The 17,712-nt window shown below is 35.8% G+C and overlaps 1 protein-coding gene across 1 annotated transcript in view; it reads right to left on the reverse strand.

Annotated features, from left to right (window-relative positions):
• The window catches only part of LOC112054811 (sialin), an 84,243-nt gene that overhangs the window by 52,859 nt on the left and 13,672 nt on the right, over positions 1-17,712 (reverse strand). Inside the window, exon 2 of the mRNA XM_052887468.1 lies at positions 17,654-17,710. Coding sequence (XP_052743428.1) covers positions 17,654-17,693 — 40 coding nt within the window. The 5' untranslated portion in view covers positions 17,694-17,710. The remainder of the gene's footprint in view (positions 1-17,653; positions 17,711-17,712) is intronic.

Consider the following 17,712-nt stretch of genomic DNA (forward strand, 5'->3'; position numbering starts at 1 on the left):
CAAAATTTCATCCAAATCGAATACCGGGAGGAAATGGGTCAAATTAAGATTACAAGTTTTTCTTACATACTACAAGTGATGATAATAAACGCGTGTTAAGAAATACAATCATAATAGACATTTCATTGCCGAAAAAGTACATTAATAATTGTTAATAATAGTTTGGCCAGGAAATTTTTAGCCAACCTACTCGCAATATATTTTTGAACGTTCTAAAATTTTATATAAAAGTCTTTTCATCCATTAAACAGATGAGTCGTTTCTAATACGAACAACAAATTCAGCCTTCCTAAAATGAGGTCTGGCTATCACAGGCCTTCGGTCCATAACTGTAAGCAAACGTTACTTTGTTCCACAGCGGTCGTAACGGGGTTATTACCTCTATTACTTACTTTATTAGGAAACATTTGCTTTATTAAACGCTGCTATGTTTCCTCGAAGAGCATGTTATGACGTTAAACGTAATTTTTTTAACCTTCACATAAAATATTTATTATGAAAAAGTATTTTGTACCGTCGCGTCGTACTCGAAATAAAAATCCTAAAATAATTAATTAAGCAAATAAAAAAACCCGACTGCATAAAGTATAAAAAACTGAAAAGAAAAAAAACAAGCTCAGTCCAGAAGTGTAGAAAGCAATTAGAAAACCATTTCAGAATCCTCACAAAAAGCTCTTGAATTTGATACCCATATTGCAATATTAGGAAAAAAAAATGTTTTTTTCATCTCGAGTCTATAGCGTCTCACAGCCGTCTTGTTATTTTTTTAGTTTCACTTATCTAAGAACACTTGGGTTATTGGGACAAATCTAACGATATCCTAATTACGTAAATCAGATCACTGGTTTGGAAGATATGAGGTAATAAAGAATATTACAAACATACAAGATACGCGCGACCCTTAAAAATTTACCCCCCCCCCCCCTTGCAGTCGGGTAAAAAAGGAAGGAATGAAATCAGTTAGAATAGGGATTTATAAGGAAAATCGACTTTTTCAAAACCGATTAAAACATAGCCACGCGGGTTATAATTACGAATAGATACCTGAGCGTAAGAATAAAAAAATGCATTCCACATTATATGTTCATCATCATCAAAGCTCAAGTGCCTTTATACACACACATAATATGTTTGCAATGTAAATAAAAAACCTACATACTTACAACTTATGTGGATTAACATGACAACCAGCTCGAATGATGTTTTTTTGGTTGTTTGGTGGCCAGGTGTCAAGTTAACGCGCACGAGTTATACTTAACTAGCTGACGCCGCGCGGTTTTACCCGCGTGGTTTCAGTCCCCGTAGGAAAACGGGGATAATATATAGCTTTCCTCTATATATAATAAGCTATAAATGGGCTCTCTAAACACTCGGACTAAAATCGGAACAGTAGTTCCTGAGATTAGCGCGTTCAATCAAACAAACAAACAGATTAAATATTTTATTTCAATAGGATGATGGTTAAAATAATGGCAACCCTAAGTTGGCATTGGATTCTCACATCGTGATTTAGTTGTTGCAACGACCATTCATTGATTCCTAGAATACTTCCGGACAGGACGTGATTATAATAATTGTTTTCTACATATGAATGTATTTGTATGATGACCGTCATTCGTATAGAACCAACGATTTTTTACTACTAGATATGTTACGTGCATATAAAATCACCGCAAAAAGTACTTTCACAATTTTTTGATTACTTAAGTACATTATGTATATTTTTGTATATATAGTTTTTACACCTCCTCAACACAACTCGATATTGAAGACAATATTTGAAGGTATTATTTGTTTAAAAATTTTCGTTGTTGTTGTTGAAATTGTACATCTCAGTTTCGACGCGCTAAAATGCGAAAAAGTTAAGACCAAAAGTTGTAACGACACTTTTTGCTATAGCTGTAGTAGCGTGCGCTAGTTATATTCGTGTTATCCTCGGTGTCGCGAGGATTATTTTTGTTGAGTGTATGCAGGTTTTTTTACATAATAAATAATAACAACTTCGTTCCATCCGGGTGTCCCTTGAAGTTTTTTTTTTTATTTTTCGCAATAATACAGGAACAGTAAACAATTTTGCCATTTCCTGCCCACGTATGTGACCTTTTAATTTCTACACGTGACGTATATTCCGCAGTCTGTTACATGGAACAACCATTAGAGCGGTTGATGACCTTTGCCTTGGTAAATATAACCGCGGAAGCTATCCGCAATAGCTCATTTCGCTCAGTTTATCTTATACATTGTTATCCCACTACATGGCCAGATCGCGCTCTTTATAGGAGTGGATATGGAGCTGATACCCACCACGCTACAAGGCGGGTAATAATGTTTGATGTTGACAATAATGACCTGCAGGCTAATTCACTAACTTTAACGTATATTAGTACATATGAAATTGAGTTTTTATGTAACAAATGTCATCCGGTGCCTACTGTGACCCGTTCGTGGATATCATACAGTAGATCACACTAATTTTAAAAAGGCGAAAGTTTGTGTGTGTTCCTTCTTTAGCGATTTTTAGCGATTTGGCTGAAATTTTAATGAAAATAGATTTAACTCTGGATTAACACATAGGCTACTTTTCATCCCGGAAAAATCCATGGTTCCCGCGGAATTTGTGAAAAACTGAATTCCGGACGAAGTCGCGTGCGTCCGCTAGTTGTTAATAAAGATCAAATTAGTGAATAGGCCAGCACGACCGACGGCTTGACGTAGGTACTCTATGAAGGTGTAAGTTGTATCCACCGATTTTCGGGCTGAGAATTTTCAGAAAAAAAATGAAAGAAGAAAGAAAAGCTCAACTTTAATTAGATCCAGGGCTCAAACCAGGACCTTTTGATCCGATTGAGAGATGCATTTGTGTGCAAATTAAAAAAAATACTGCCGACCATTGTTGCCAAAATTTGATCTGGAGATAATCAAATCAATTAAATAATACCTTTATGTATTTATATACCTTTATGTACCTATTAAATAATACCTTTATGTACCTTTATGTAGGTACCTTCAATATTAAATCACGGAAAATACAAAATCACTTTGGTTTTTTCCTCGAATGCAACGTTATGTACATAATTACTGATTTGTTTCATATAAATCATAATTACAATCTATACCAGCAATCAAATTAAATATCAAAACCACGTTTAATTTAAATACAGTATATTAGAATATTATCAAAACGTCACGGTTTCACTCGCGTAGTTCCCATTCCTGTGAGAATATGGAGATAATAAAGTTATTCCCTGAAGCTGTAAAATAATTTTTCAAATTGCTCCAGTAGTTTTGAGTTTATTCGTTACTAGCTGACGCCGCGCGGTTTTACCCGCGTGGTTCCCGTTCCCGTAGGAGTACAGGGATAATATACACTGAAATAATTTTTCAAATCAGACAAGTAGTTCCTAAGATTAGCGCGTTCAATCAAACAAAGAAACAATCTCTTCAGCTCTATTAGTATAGAGTATAAGATTAACAAAATTATATTTTTTTTCTCTTTAAATCACACTTCACACTAATCACATCACACTTTTTTTTTTGGAATGGTGGCAAGAATACTGGCTGCATTTCCGCGCTGGACAGCCAGGCTGATCCTTTGCGCAAAAAATGAGCCAGCCCTTCTGTCACCAGTCGAGGCAACTAGCCGCGGTGAAATGGTACGGAAAAATTTTTTGGCACTGCGATTATATTATAAAGGCGAAAGTTTGTGTGTAAGTGTGTAAGTATGTTTGTTCCTCTTTTACGCATCGTGGCTCAATGAATAACAAACGGGAGGTCTTACAAAATTCAGATAAGATAAATGGAGTATTATAAAGTAAGTAATGCCATTAAGCAAAGCTTAATAAACATTAAAGCTTGCACTATATATTAAAACCTTTTTTATTCGCAAGTACACATAATATGCTGCGCCAACCCCCCATACTGTAAGTGTAAAATTGTGAGTTAATAGTTTTTTCGATGTTCTTACAGAAAACATTATCCATAAACCGAGTAAACAAAAGCATCCAATGTGATGACTGCCATAATAAAAACAACTAGTGAATCAGCTTTTTTATCTTCTGTAAAAAAGATTCAACATTTGCGGTTTAAATGCACTCTAAAAGTAGCTCAACAACGCCATTTAAAACCACAAAACAAGCTTATTTACAAAAATGACCAAAAGACGTGTCATTGTGGTGTTTTGATTTTACTAAATCTTAAGCTGTATCAATTTATTAAATAAGTATATAGATTAGGACTGTTGGTAGGCATCGGTCATGGCTAGTTATCAACTTACCGGCAAATACGCACCGTTTTACGGCAAACGATTTAGCGTTCACGTTATCAGATATTTTAAAGGACTTTGACATGCACGCCCTTCCACTTCATATAAGTTAAATTCTCTTTTGGACACAAACTGTGCGCTGGGACAGAACCTTGACGATAAATGACAATCGTTATACTTATTCTTACTATTATAGCAGACCCGGTCAAGCTTCGCTTTGACTAATGTGCGATTCTACCCTACCTTACTTCTTCCCCCTACTCCTATCCTACCCTACCCTACATTAGCTCTGTGTACCGATTTTTGGCTTCCTACTTTGAATTTTGCGAAAAGTCACTTTTAAGGCGTTGGGGCGGATTCTAAAACAAATGATGCACGGTTTTTTTAGTCACACATAGTCCGCATACGATTTTTTAGCTTTCTACCTTCAAAATTGCGGAATGCTCCATACAAACTTCAACCCCCCATTTTTGGGAAGTGGGGGTTTAGAAAGGGACAAAAAGTATCCTATGTCACACCATCTTTTCAACTAACTCCACTTAAAAAATCACGTCAATTCATCGCTCCGTTTTGTCGTGAAAGACGGACAAACAAACAGACAGACAGACACACACACTTTCATATTTATAATATGAAAAAATAGCATGGATGTACTCGTTTAGGTACGCCAAATCATTTAATTGACACATCGGATTTTTTTTGTTTAATGCTCCTCTGTCTACGATTTAATGTTTCTTTTTAACTTGTCATAATGACATTTGACAATATTACATGACATTGACAGCTTACACCAGGTGTTTTTATTGGCTGTTTTGAACACCTTAATTTGTAAACAAGGGAGCGAAACAAAAAAAATATTTATCTAATTAAAGCGGGTTCCAAAAATTCTGAAAATTATTTTCTCAACAGCAATTTATATGTATAGACCTGCCTATAAAATATAAATAATAAAGGCCCATTTTGGGACATGTCCTATAGCATGCATACCTACACTATGCACTACGTATAAATAATTCTCAGTATTTGTATGCCAGACATGTCTTTGATATAAGTTATCAAAGATTTAAAGGATTTCGGTTCAACTTTAACATGCACACCTACATTACAAGTAAACTCTCACTTGGACACATAAACTGCGCTGAGACAGAACAGCATTCATGTAGCATAACAATCGCTATTCCATATCACGTATGAATGTGATTGTGAAGAGCGCGCAGCGCGTCGGTACGATATGGATTATGGATAAAATTCGAAGCGCGAACGAGACGCCGAATTATGACTTTCACGTGAGTGAAAAGCACGGAGCGATTGACGCGCGACGCAAATTTTATGACGTGAGCGCCAAAACCATTTTTACCTAATTGCAAGTAAATTAAACAACATAAGGATAAACAAAATGGCCATGTTCAAGATATATACCTAATTTTCTATACAAAACAAAAATTTAAGAAAATAAGTTTGCTTTTCCTGAGATTGAAAGCAAAATGTGAGCAAAACATGTATTTTTCAAAAAAATAAACTATCGAGAAAAGTTTTACAAATTGTGTATTTTGTATAGTCATAACGAAGCTAACACTTTGAAATATCATTTACCCAAATATCAGGCTCCTAACTTTTCCAGAATCTGAGATCCAGAATCATTTGTAACCACCAAATTACATATTGCACACTCTTAATTCGTCGGGTACGCGTCCTCGTAGTGTTGTAACTGTCTATAGTATTAATAGTCTTATTTTTGAAAATAAAGTCCGATAGTTTAGAAATCAGAGTAAGGATTTCTTCGCGTCGTCTGATTTATAAATCAGACGACTTCATATTCAGCCAATGGTTTTTTTCTTGTAAGGTCTTCTAAATCTCAATAAGTATACCTTAACCCGTTTTTTTGTAATTATTATTATATTATATTATTATTATTATATTAGTATTAGCAATTAGCAACAAATCTCGGCCATGAGTCATGGGACTCTAAAGACTTAATGAAACTACTCGAGCTTTAAAATATTTTCACGAGTTTCTTTGCTTCAAGATTCTTATTAGTGGTATTTTACAACCCTACAGTCTAACTACAGTGAGCCTAACATTGTGGGAATTTCAAACCATTGTATTGCTTCGAGCCTTCTTATGAGGCCCATATTTAGCGACCAAGTCTCGGAACCATAGGTCATCACTGGCAACACGCACTGTTCGAAGACTTTTGTCTTCAGGCACTGAGGAATTTCGGACGAAAAGATGTCGCGAAGTTTCCCGAATGTTTCCCGAAGTTTCTCATAAGAAGGCTCAGAGTCACACAGCGGGCGATGGAACGAGCTATGTTAGGAGTATCTCTGCGTGATCGAATCAGAAATGAGGAGATCCGCAGAAGAACCAAAGTCACCGACATAGCTCAACGAGTTGCGAAGCTGAAGTGGCAATGGGCGGGGCACATAGTGCGAAGAGCCGATGGACGTTGGGGTCCCAAAGTGCTGGAATGGCGACCCCGCACTAGTAAGCGCAGTGTTGGCCGACCCCCCACCAGGTGGACTGACGACATCAAGCGAGTCGCAGGGATTCGCTGGATGCAGATGGCTCAGTATCGTGATGTTTGGAAGTCCCTATACAAGGCCTATGTCCTGCAGTGGACGTCCATCGGCTGATATGATGATGATGATGATGATAATGTATTGCTTCGACCTCAAGCTTATAAGGTGGACCTTCTTTTTGATATTTTAAATTAATTATCAGTGGGTACAATAAATACAAAAAATTAAAAACCCGGTTGCGTTAGGTACGAATTTTATTTATACAGTATTAGCAATTAGCAACTATTCTTAAACAAGTTTATTTGTAATATATAGTTAAATATTTATTTTAATTAGTGTAAGTAATTGTAAATTAACCGAATAAATAAATAAACTCAGGAAGACTGTGAGGGTACGACAATATTCCAGTGAACCGGAATCAAACCCATGACCTAACGGTGTTAAGTCTGTCCCCTTTACCGCAGAGCTATGGAGGTTTCAATAAGCCAAATGTAAACTTCCTATTAAAACACCTTGTCTAAAATACCTTAATTGTATATGTCAACCTTAATCCACAAGTCACAACAGATTTATCTTGTGTACACATTTACCATGGCGAATTGCTATTTGAGCAGGCAGTGAAGGTGACCACTAAGAGATACTTTAATGAATACTGACAGGGCGGGTTTACAGTGGTGTGCACAAGGCTTTAATTAAGGTAAGCAGTATTAAAAATTGTACAAAAATGGAAAATTGCTTCTCCGATACAGATTCGTAATGAGTCATCAGGGTAGGCGGTTTATTTTGCATATATGAAGTGAAAAAATGAGATCAAGATCAAAGCAAAAGAACTCTTGACGAAAAAAAATTGAGAAAGGACGTCCTTATCGCTGCAATACCTAAATACTATTAATTCATTTTTAAGTCGGTTTTCGTCCGTCAGTGCCCTTATATTATACAGGGCCCTTATCGCAAAGACGGAATGGAATACTATTCTTAAGCCTTCGAAAAAAAAACCGTTAAAGATCAAACTTCAAGGATCTAGCAAGGGATTGCCACGATGCTAAGGTTCTGACTTTAACAACACACACAACTATAAATACACACACGTGTAATACTAATACTATGAAACAGCAATTCGATAGAAACAGTTTGTATAAATACGTTAGATCGTGATCATGTACTTTTGACAGAGGGGTATAACGTCTAGCGAGGCAGGTACTATGGTAATTGATCTGAGGCGCAGATAGATCGACGAAAGCAACCTGCTTTCTTCAATAATACGTTCTACGATAGGACAGACTTTCTGCATTTATAAAATGAGGTACGTCTAGCTATCTATAAAGATGCTTGGAGGCCGTTGGATCAGCTTCCACCTTCACACAGAAACTATAAGAAATTGTAATTGTTATCAATTGTAAATTATAATACTGTATGACTTTTTCATTTCAAAAGAGCAACTGTTGAGTTTCTTGCCGGTGTCTTATCAGCAGAACCTGCCTTCCGAACCGGTGGTAGAATCTTTACAAATAGTCAACTGACGTGTCAAAAGTGCTTGTAAACTGAGCCTACTTGAAATAAATGATTTTTGATTTTGATTTTTTTGATTTCATCGCAGGTCCTCGTAGAGAGAGACCATCATTAACAACCCATGTTCAGCTCACTGTTGAGCACGATTCTCTTCTCAGAATGAATGGGGCTAGAAATAGTCCACCACGCTTGCCCAATGCGGATTGGCAGACCTAAAACACGTAGAGAATTAAGAAAATTCTCAGGTATACCGGTTTCCTTACGATGTTTTTCCTTTACCGTTTGAGACACGTGATCTTTCATTTCTTAAAATGCACATAACTGAAAAGTGGGAGGATTCGAACCTACGCCCTCCCAATCGAAGGCAGATGTCATATCCACTGGGCTATCACGGCTCCTAACAGAGAGATCGGCTCATCGCAAGTTAAAAAACCAAGAACAGAACAGTGCGTCACTGGGTGTTAAAAACTGGTTGTATAACTAATCGGTCAATATGTCGGTCCGTGGAAATAATGTTACTTTTGGACATTTAACGTTGACAGGTTGTCACGAGTAAACCATACGTGACTTTAGTATAAAGTATAAGTACAAAGATAAAACAAATGACTGAATATTTTTTTCAAGGAAATACTAACAAAGACTTGAATACGCGAATATATTATGTCAGCCATTGACGATCAAGTAAGCCAAGCCTGCAGCGCTAACAGCTTGGCGTCCGATAAAACTGATCGTGTGTTGGTCGCCATATGCATGACATCATGCCGATCGCGACCAACACAGTCAATGGCTGACGTTAAACTGTTTAACTAACTAACTGGATGGCGGCTCGAGACCGTTGTGTTTGGAAGTCCATGCAAAAGGTCTATGTCCAGCAGTGGACGTCCATTGGCTGATGATGATGATGATTATGATGATGATGATGACGAAACTAATATTATAAGAGGTAAGATTTGATTATTTAAAAAAAGAATATTTGCCATATCTTCTAAATATGACTAATATACCCGTTCCACTCCAGGTATATATAGTATGCGCATTATCATCTGAGTCGTCCGGTCATAAAAGTCAAAAAAGATAGGAATGTGCAGCGCGCCTACCTGCGCACCCTAATTATCGATAAACGGCTACCTGCGCACGTGCTAATGATGAGTCAATAATGATTTGGACGATTCTGATTGGTCGGTTTCTAATGTAATTGCATTGCGTATTTTTTTTGCTATAAATGTGTTTACTGCAATTAAATAAATACATTCATGTGTTACTCGTTGCGCACTATGGATACTAATATATAATAAATTTGGCAGAAGACGAAGATTCTGATGATGAAGACTCAGATGAAGATTAATTTTATTTAGTTAATAATTATATAATATGAAATATGTATTATATTAAATCAAATATTGTTAATTTTTTTAATTTTGTGAACAAGATACGATAATAAACTTTACTTATCGATAATATGTCTTTCATTGTTACACCCTTCACTAGACGGCTCCATAAGACCCATAAGTGCAAGCGAGATAGATATAGAGAAATGATTTATGGCCCTAAGACTCAGTTGTTAATGCTATTAGTATAGTCGTAAAAGACTGTTAGGAGTGGGTACGAGAATAGACCAGTGGCGGGGATAGAACCACGACCTCTCGGTGATTAGTCCAGCCCCTTTACCACTGAGCTATTAAGGCTTATTGAGGTTTGTTTGTTACGATTTAATTTGAAAACTACTTGACCGATTTTACTAATTCCTTCGCCAAAAGAAAGCTACATTATAATCGAGTCATATAGACTAAGAGAGAGAAACCGCGGGATGTCAGCTATTTCCTATTATACATATAAGAATCTTAATAATTAAATCGCAATCTTTTCCAATAATATCGTAGATATTTTTTTTAAATAAATTTTTATCTCCTAACTATTTCTATACATATAATACTTAATCACTAGTCGGAAAATAATAGTATTTTCCGATTAATTATTATTTATCGGAAAAATTATAACAGCCAACTGAATACAATATATTATTTACTATACCTAAACATGGTTTTCCTCTGCTTCGTTATAAAATCAAGGTTTTTTATACTACCTACTTGTTCGCAGATAATGCCTATATCAGAACATACCTTGCAGGGTGCCCACGTCCTATATCACAATACAGTAGGCCTTAGATGCGTACTAAGATATCGCGACGCAATAAAAAAAAAGTCGACCAATAGCTGTGTAATCGAAGTAGTAGTTTTATTGGCGATGGGAAGAAAGAGAGAAACTATATTTTGGTTTACACCGCTATTGGTCGACATTTGTCTTTCTCTAGTCTCAAGATAACATGTCGTGGTGCGCTTTTTAGACCTACAGGGAGGAAGACCGCGTTTTACAAAGCGCTGTTTGTAGGGTGCAGAATTACAGAACACATACTATACTCAGAGGCACAAATATCCGCCCACTTTAATATGACGCGAATATATTAAAGTGGGCGGATAATTGAGCCTCTGAGTATTTATTACATCGGTATTCATAGCTATTGTAGTAACCCGGTCGTTATGTTTCTATCATTATGATAATGATTGTTAAGAGAACAAAGTAACCACAGTGAGTCTTTACAAGTAACGTGTGAAGCCTGTGCAACCCAATGATATTAAATACTGTAAAAGGTCGTTGGTGCAACCCATAAAAAAACAAACGTCACGCGTCTCCTTGACAACCGCATATACAAACTTTTTTCATAATTTGTATTTCAAAATTTAATACTAACAACAATCACGTAAATTTATAGTATAATAATCGATAATTACCAATATAAATATAAGTACTCCATCTTATTTCTTTAGTTTTTGGGAACTCTTTAAACACATAAGACGCCATTTTTTTTAATAATATTGAAAACTACTGATGCAACGCTTCGTGTCGTAATGACTCGAGAATGTATTCGTTTTTGAATTTCGTATTTGTGACGGGTACGCTCCATCTGCCTATTATTGATTAATCTGTGGTTAAGAGGCAAAATTTATCACACTAAACTCACCAACCGGCATGGTGGATCTAAGCTCCATATCCCTATGAGGAAGGAGGGAGAACTGGTCCTGTAGTGTGCAGTTAAAATAGGTTGATAACGATGATGCGATGACTAATTTCGATGTAGGTAATGCTATAAAATACTAAACTATGAATATCTCACCGGGCAGCGATTTACTATTTCATTAACATGCACTTTGGCCGTACAAGCAACTGAGCACACTTAACGGTGCACCGTTTTACCACGGTTTAGCAACAATACAGTTGGGTAACGGGAAATAGTAGTGAGTGTTGTCGTCCAGTAATAATTATTTCATCAACTGTGTGAGTGAACCACTAAAAATCACTGATGATATGGCCACTTTTAAAAGGACGAAAGTCATATTACTAGAAAAATGTTGAATGTGCGAGTGGAAGGACACAAAAGGAGAGGAAGGCTAAAGAAGAGATGGTTGGAGTTTGTGAAATAGACATGTGTGTAAAGGGATTGTATAATGAGTTGACGAGTAATTGAGACGAATGGAAAAGATTGACATATTTTTCCGATCCACTTAAATGGGATAAGTGAAAGGAGATGAGATATGGCCACTTTTAAGTCGGCCTGTTTTAACACGACCTACATACTGCCGCCCTGTGTATATTAACCTGAGGCATAGGTATTAAGCTTTTATGCGCCATTACATGTTAGCATAATACATAGCAATTATGCTCAGCGGTAGTGCTCCCGCGAATAACTTTTTCATAAAAATGCAGTACTAATCGTTATCTAAACTAATATTATTTAATTTGTAAGATTTCTTTAAAATTAAATTGTATGATTAGTTTTTTTGTTTGTTACGATTAACTCAAAAACTACTCGACCGATTTTAGAATTTTTTTCACTATTAGAAAGCTACCTACATCATCGACTAACATAGGTTATATTTTATTCATGTATTCCCACGAATACATGAATAAAATATACTAAAGCTAAATAACTAAAGTTCGTTTCATGTAGGATGGTGCAGGTGACAAGTCGTTTCACTCTCGAAAGTTTGCCGCGATAATAGTACGTATTATGACGGTCATACAAGCGACTGTCACCGTACCTATGCAATCAGAAAACACTTTAAGCGGGAGAAATTGAAACTAAACCCCGGCGCATCTCTACTGTATGATTGCTAACATGCGGTCCAACCTAGCTGTTGACATGCTTAACAGCTTCCCGAACGTGTTTAAAATTATATGTAGGAGCATAGTTTGAACAGTTTAAGCAAACACCAGCGAAACGATCCCAACTTCCCATAGGTGGCAGAGTTTTCCTCCTTATCTTTGACAGCGATGAGAAAAAACCCGCCCATATGGTTGAATAAACCATATCTTAGTATAACATAAAGAAAATATTTTTAATTTGGTTTTAGTTAAAGAGTGCGTTTATCAGTTTTTTTTTATCTTCACTGTAATTTTACGATGCGGTCTTCTAAGAGGAGACTCGTGCTCAATAGTGAGGCGAATATGGGTTGTTAATGATGATAATTTTTTGTTACAATTCACATCACTGTGACAAAATTACATGATTCGAATTCCAACGCGCGACACCAAGTTTCACTTTAAAAATTTACAATATATTTTTCCCAATGTGCAAAATCGCCTACATTAGCTAATGGTTATATAGCAAATTAAATTCTACCCAACCAGTTTGCACCAAAGTGACGATTTCTACGGCTTTCTCTCTATAAAATCCGGCTGGAAGGACCAAGTGAGATATGGCGCGAGCGTGGGCGGTAACTGCTAACACCTACACCATGCAGGGATGATATACGAGTAAGTTTGGACTGATTTCAGTTTCACTACCCTTTCTCTAGGGAAGGAAAAACATTTTAGAATTTAAACTATCGTGAGTGTTATTCATATTAATTGATTATGAAACACGGCTAAAACTCACGTGATATTAGTTCGGAGTATGGCCGACTAGTTTCGAACCCATACGGGGCCCTTAGTCATGAGCTGGTTCTTGCATCGCGGCACGATCCAAACTGTTCGATCGATCCAAATCAGTTTGGATCGTGCCGCGATGCAAGAACCAGCTCATGACTAAGTATCACGTGAGTTTTAGCCGTGTTTCATAATCAATTAATAAGGAAAAACATTTTCGTTTTTTTTATGGAATATCGTGAGAAATCATGTCCCCAGCCGCCAGACACTTACAGTGGTATTCATAGACGTTGTAGAATGACCCTCAGGGGATCATTCACTCGCTGAGTGTTAAATTCTTAAACAAATAGAGGCTAAATTCGGCACTCAGCGGGTGAATGATACCCTGGAGGAGCCCCTACAACGTCTATGAATTCCACTGTTAGCGAAGCTAACAAGCTAACTACTACTAAAAATTAAACTTAAACAATGTTCTTCGAAGGGTTGCCTTTTGATGCTAATATTTTTTTCAATAGCTATCCATCAGACATGATATTGACATCATCATGTCATCATATGATTCAGCATGAAAAACAAAAACATAAGATGAGAAGATCATAAGAAGTATTGAAAAAATATGAAATATCAAAAAAATAAAAAAAAAAGATTTTTTCAGTTGTTATCCCTCAAACGTGATAATGACCTGGGTCAGCGTGAAATAAAATTAAACATAAGATAAGGATCATAAGGACTATCGAAAAAATAATAAAGACCCATGCCAGTGTTTATAAAAAAAAACAAAAATGTGTTCGAATTTTTTGTTTCCAACGTGTAACAATTTGTTTGATCGCCCCAAATTAGACCGGTGTGCATTGAACTTGACACCTGTCAATTGGCTTAGCAATTTAACAATTGAGGACACAACGCGTTTTTTTTTCTTTTTTTTTTTGTTTGAACCTCTCTCGATAAGTGTGTTACGAGTGTCTAAAGCGGCAAATATTTTTTTTATTATAGCCATCTGTAATATGGTCTAATTAATTACTGATATGTTGTCAATTTATTGACATTTATAGGTTTTGATTTACAAAACTGTTTGTGTTAAAAAAAATTAAATAGCAATAAAAAATAGCAAAAAATTCCAAAGTTGGTATTATAACTTACGGCTAGTTTTGCTTGCAAATAGGTTCACATTCAATTTATAAACAGATCGTTTCATGTAGGATGGTGCGGGTGACAGTTCATTTCACTCTTGAAAGTTAGCCGTGATTCACAATAATAGTACGTATTATGAACGTCATACCAGCGACTGTCACCGTACCCATGCTATCTGAAAAACACTTTAGTCTATCTATCTATTTTCTATCTGTGGGTATTTTATTTTTCAGAATGAATATTTTATTTATACACCAGTTTTATTATAAGTATAGATACAATATGAAAAGTAGTAAGTACTTAAAAAAAGTAAAAAAATTAAGAATAACGAAAACATTTTTTTGAAGAAGAAATAAAATAAAATACGACGTAAGATAAGATTAAAATACTGGCATAGTAAAAAAAACTACGTGTTTTAAAATTAAAAACATCAATTAGAAAAAAGTACAATAATACAAAAAAGTTAGATGCGTCAAAAAAAGAAACAACCACGTGCGTTTTTATTTATACACAAAAAACGGAGCGAGTGCGAAGACGTTTTTGAATGATGCCAAGGTTACGGAACCACCAACGGATGACATTTCCGTCTCGCTAATTATTATTTTTATTGCATCTAATTAGTTTTAACACTTCCACGGATAGGTGCTAAGTACATACCTCGTTTCCGGCTTTAGAAGGTCCCGTTATAATGTCAATCTTAACGCCATATTATGAGAGGACTATATTTAATCTGATATGACGATTAATTTAGTAAGATTAAAACGGAAATAAGATATGAAGCTTTAAAAAAATATTCTAACTACTAGAAGGATAATATACTCGGATGCACAATTATACGCCCACTTTAATATACTCACGTCATGTTAAAGAGGCCGGATAATTGTGCCTTTGAGTATATATAATAATTCTTTATGAAACTTAAAGAAAGAATAATAATTCTTTACTTACTAACATGGTACTAATTATTAGATACATATTATACTATATTAGTCTTTTTTTTCTCAACCCATATTCGGTCCACTGTTGAGCTCGAGTCTCCTCTCACAGTGAGAGGGGTTCCAATGAGGATTGGCAGACTTCACACACGCAGAGAATTAAGAAAATTCTTCGTATGCACAAAAACTAAAATGCTCGAATGTTCGCTCGAAAAAAAACTACTTAGATGCTCGAGTTGACACTATCTAGCAAAAAAAAATAACGAGCGAAAAAAAAATTTTATCACCACTACTAAACCCCTTAGGTAAAATTAAGCTACAAAAAGTAGCGTGTTCTTAATAAAGAACTTTGGGATAGAAGTCATCAAAATCGGTTCAGTAGTTTAAAACTAACAGAAATACACCTCTAGTTACTAATTAGGTATTATCCAGACTTAGTATTATGCAAGTAAAGTTTGATCATAACACTTAAACCGGCGGGGTTAGGAACGGAAACGCGAAATGACTAGGCGAAGATAGGCGCGTTTATTTTTACAAAATGGCCGTCTGCCAATACATCGGCGTACGTCACAGCGGGCGCGACCAGCGTTCGTAAGCTGTAGCTATTGTGCAAATATTTAAATAACGCTTAGCGATACTTATCTTTGTAATTGTTTGATAATGTCGCCAAACGCCATTATTGGCGTAGTGAGGCCACGGTGATTTTAAATGGGGTAACAATGGCGTTCATTACAGCCTAGTGGTATTTATGTTAAGCCACTTATTTTATCCGATAAAATATAAATTTCATTCAATAAGCATTGTGAGAAAGTCTGAAGCAGTTCTAAGGCAGTGGCCATAGGCGTATACAGTGACTGGGCCGGGTGGGCCGGGCCCACCCTAGAATAGTCCAGTGCCCACCCTATCTATACTGGGCTACCAATTTGAAATTCTATGATGAACGCCCAAATACTAATAATTTTACACACAATATCATTATTATTAACTTATAATACAGAAAAACCTAAAAGTAAATTTTGAAAAATATATTAAGACCTTTTCTGATACCTACCATAGATACAAAGAAAAAATAATAAATAAGTCAAGCCGTTTCAGAGGTCTGCGTCTACAAATATTGCTAACGAAATTTTAATATTGAGTGTCGACTCTGTTCAGTGATATGCAGGCCTACCCCAGGAAATAATTCTAGATACGCCAATGGCAGTGGCTAACACTTCTGAGGACGTTTGCATAGTTGTACAGTCTACCCTTATCAAAATCCTTGTGCACGCCTCTAATCTACTTTACTAGAGAACTTGAGACAGCTCATTCTAACATTAAAATTACGATATCTTACTTTTAATAATATTCAGTGAATAATATTTTTTTTTATTATTCAGTGAATAATACATATTTTTTTGAATTAAACAATGAAATAATAAAATGGTTTATGTGTCCTATCATCATTCAAACTAAACAGCTTGAGAAACCAACTTTTGCATACATAATAATGGTGACTCGTGCTAATGGGGCGTATACACTATACACCATAAGCGAAGGACTTAAAAGCTAAAACTGCAACGTCCAGCTAAATTTTGTATCTTTTTGTATATTTGCTCTGTGACGATGCAGTCTAACATAGAAGCGGTCTTACGAGGTACAAGTTCATTCTACCCACTAAACAAAACAAACTTCGTTCAGAGCTTAGTGGGGCGAATGGACGGATGAGGTTTAAGGCCAGAGTGAGTTGTTGAAGGCCGTAGACGAGAAATCGGGGGCTTGTGATAAAAAATGAACGGCCTTGGATGCAGAAGGTAGGGTTCATGCTAGCATGCAGGTTTAGACTATACCTCTCCTAAGAATTAATAAATTATTGAGAAGTTATGTAAATGATCACTTCCGGCAAACGGTCACAATAACTATTTTTCACCAGATTTTAGTTTAACAACAATTAATTCGTCGTTTGCCATAAACCAAGACCTCGCTTTGTTAGGTATATACAAAAAATACATCATCATTTACAATATAATTTTAAGCTATATTCGCCAGTGAACAAAAGGTGAACTGACAAGTGTATTCGCTCCCTTATATCTTAAATTCTTAACATGAGACTTGATGAATTTGCCGTAAGAAGTCACTATTAATTAAGAATTATAAGCTCTAATTAATGGTCATAAAAACATGACAAATTATTATGACGTTGGTAAGTAGTACCTACTCGTAGTTAGGTAGCGAAAAATGAAGTAACAATAACTTGAAACTAAAATTAAGTAGCATCCGGATTAAGACAAGTTAAAAAAAAACTGCAAAAACGAAAGAGTAGCCAAGTAGAAACGGAAAACCCGGTATTTAAAATAACGAACGAATTCAAAAACAGAAAAATTAAGTTTTTTTACCTGTGAAGTTTCTCGGAAAAGACTTCTCTGTCTTGGCCATATTTGGAATGACTTGATCT

This window comes from Bicyclus anynana, chromosome 19, assembly GCF_947172395.1.
Source record: "Bicyclus anynana chromosome 19, ilBicAnyn1.1, whole genome shotgun sequence".
In the NCBI taxonomy this organism is placed as follows: Eukaryota; Metazoa; Arthropoda; class Insecta; order Lepidoptera; family Nymphalidae; genus Bicyclus; species Bicyclus anynana.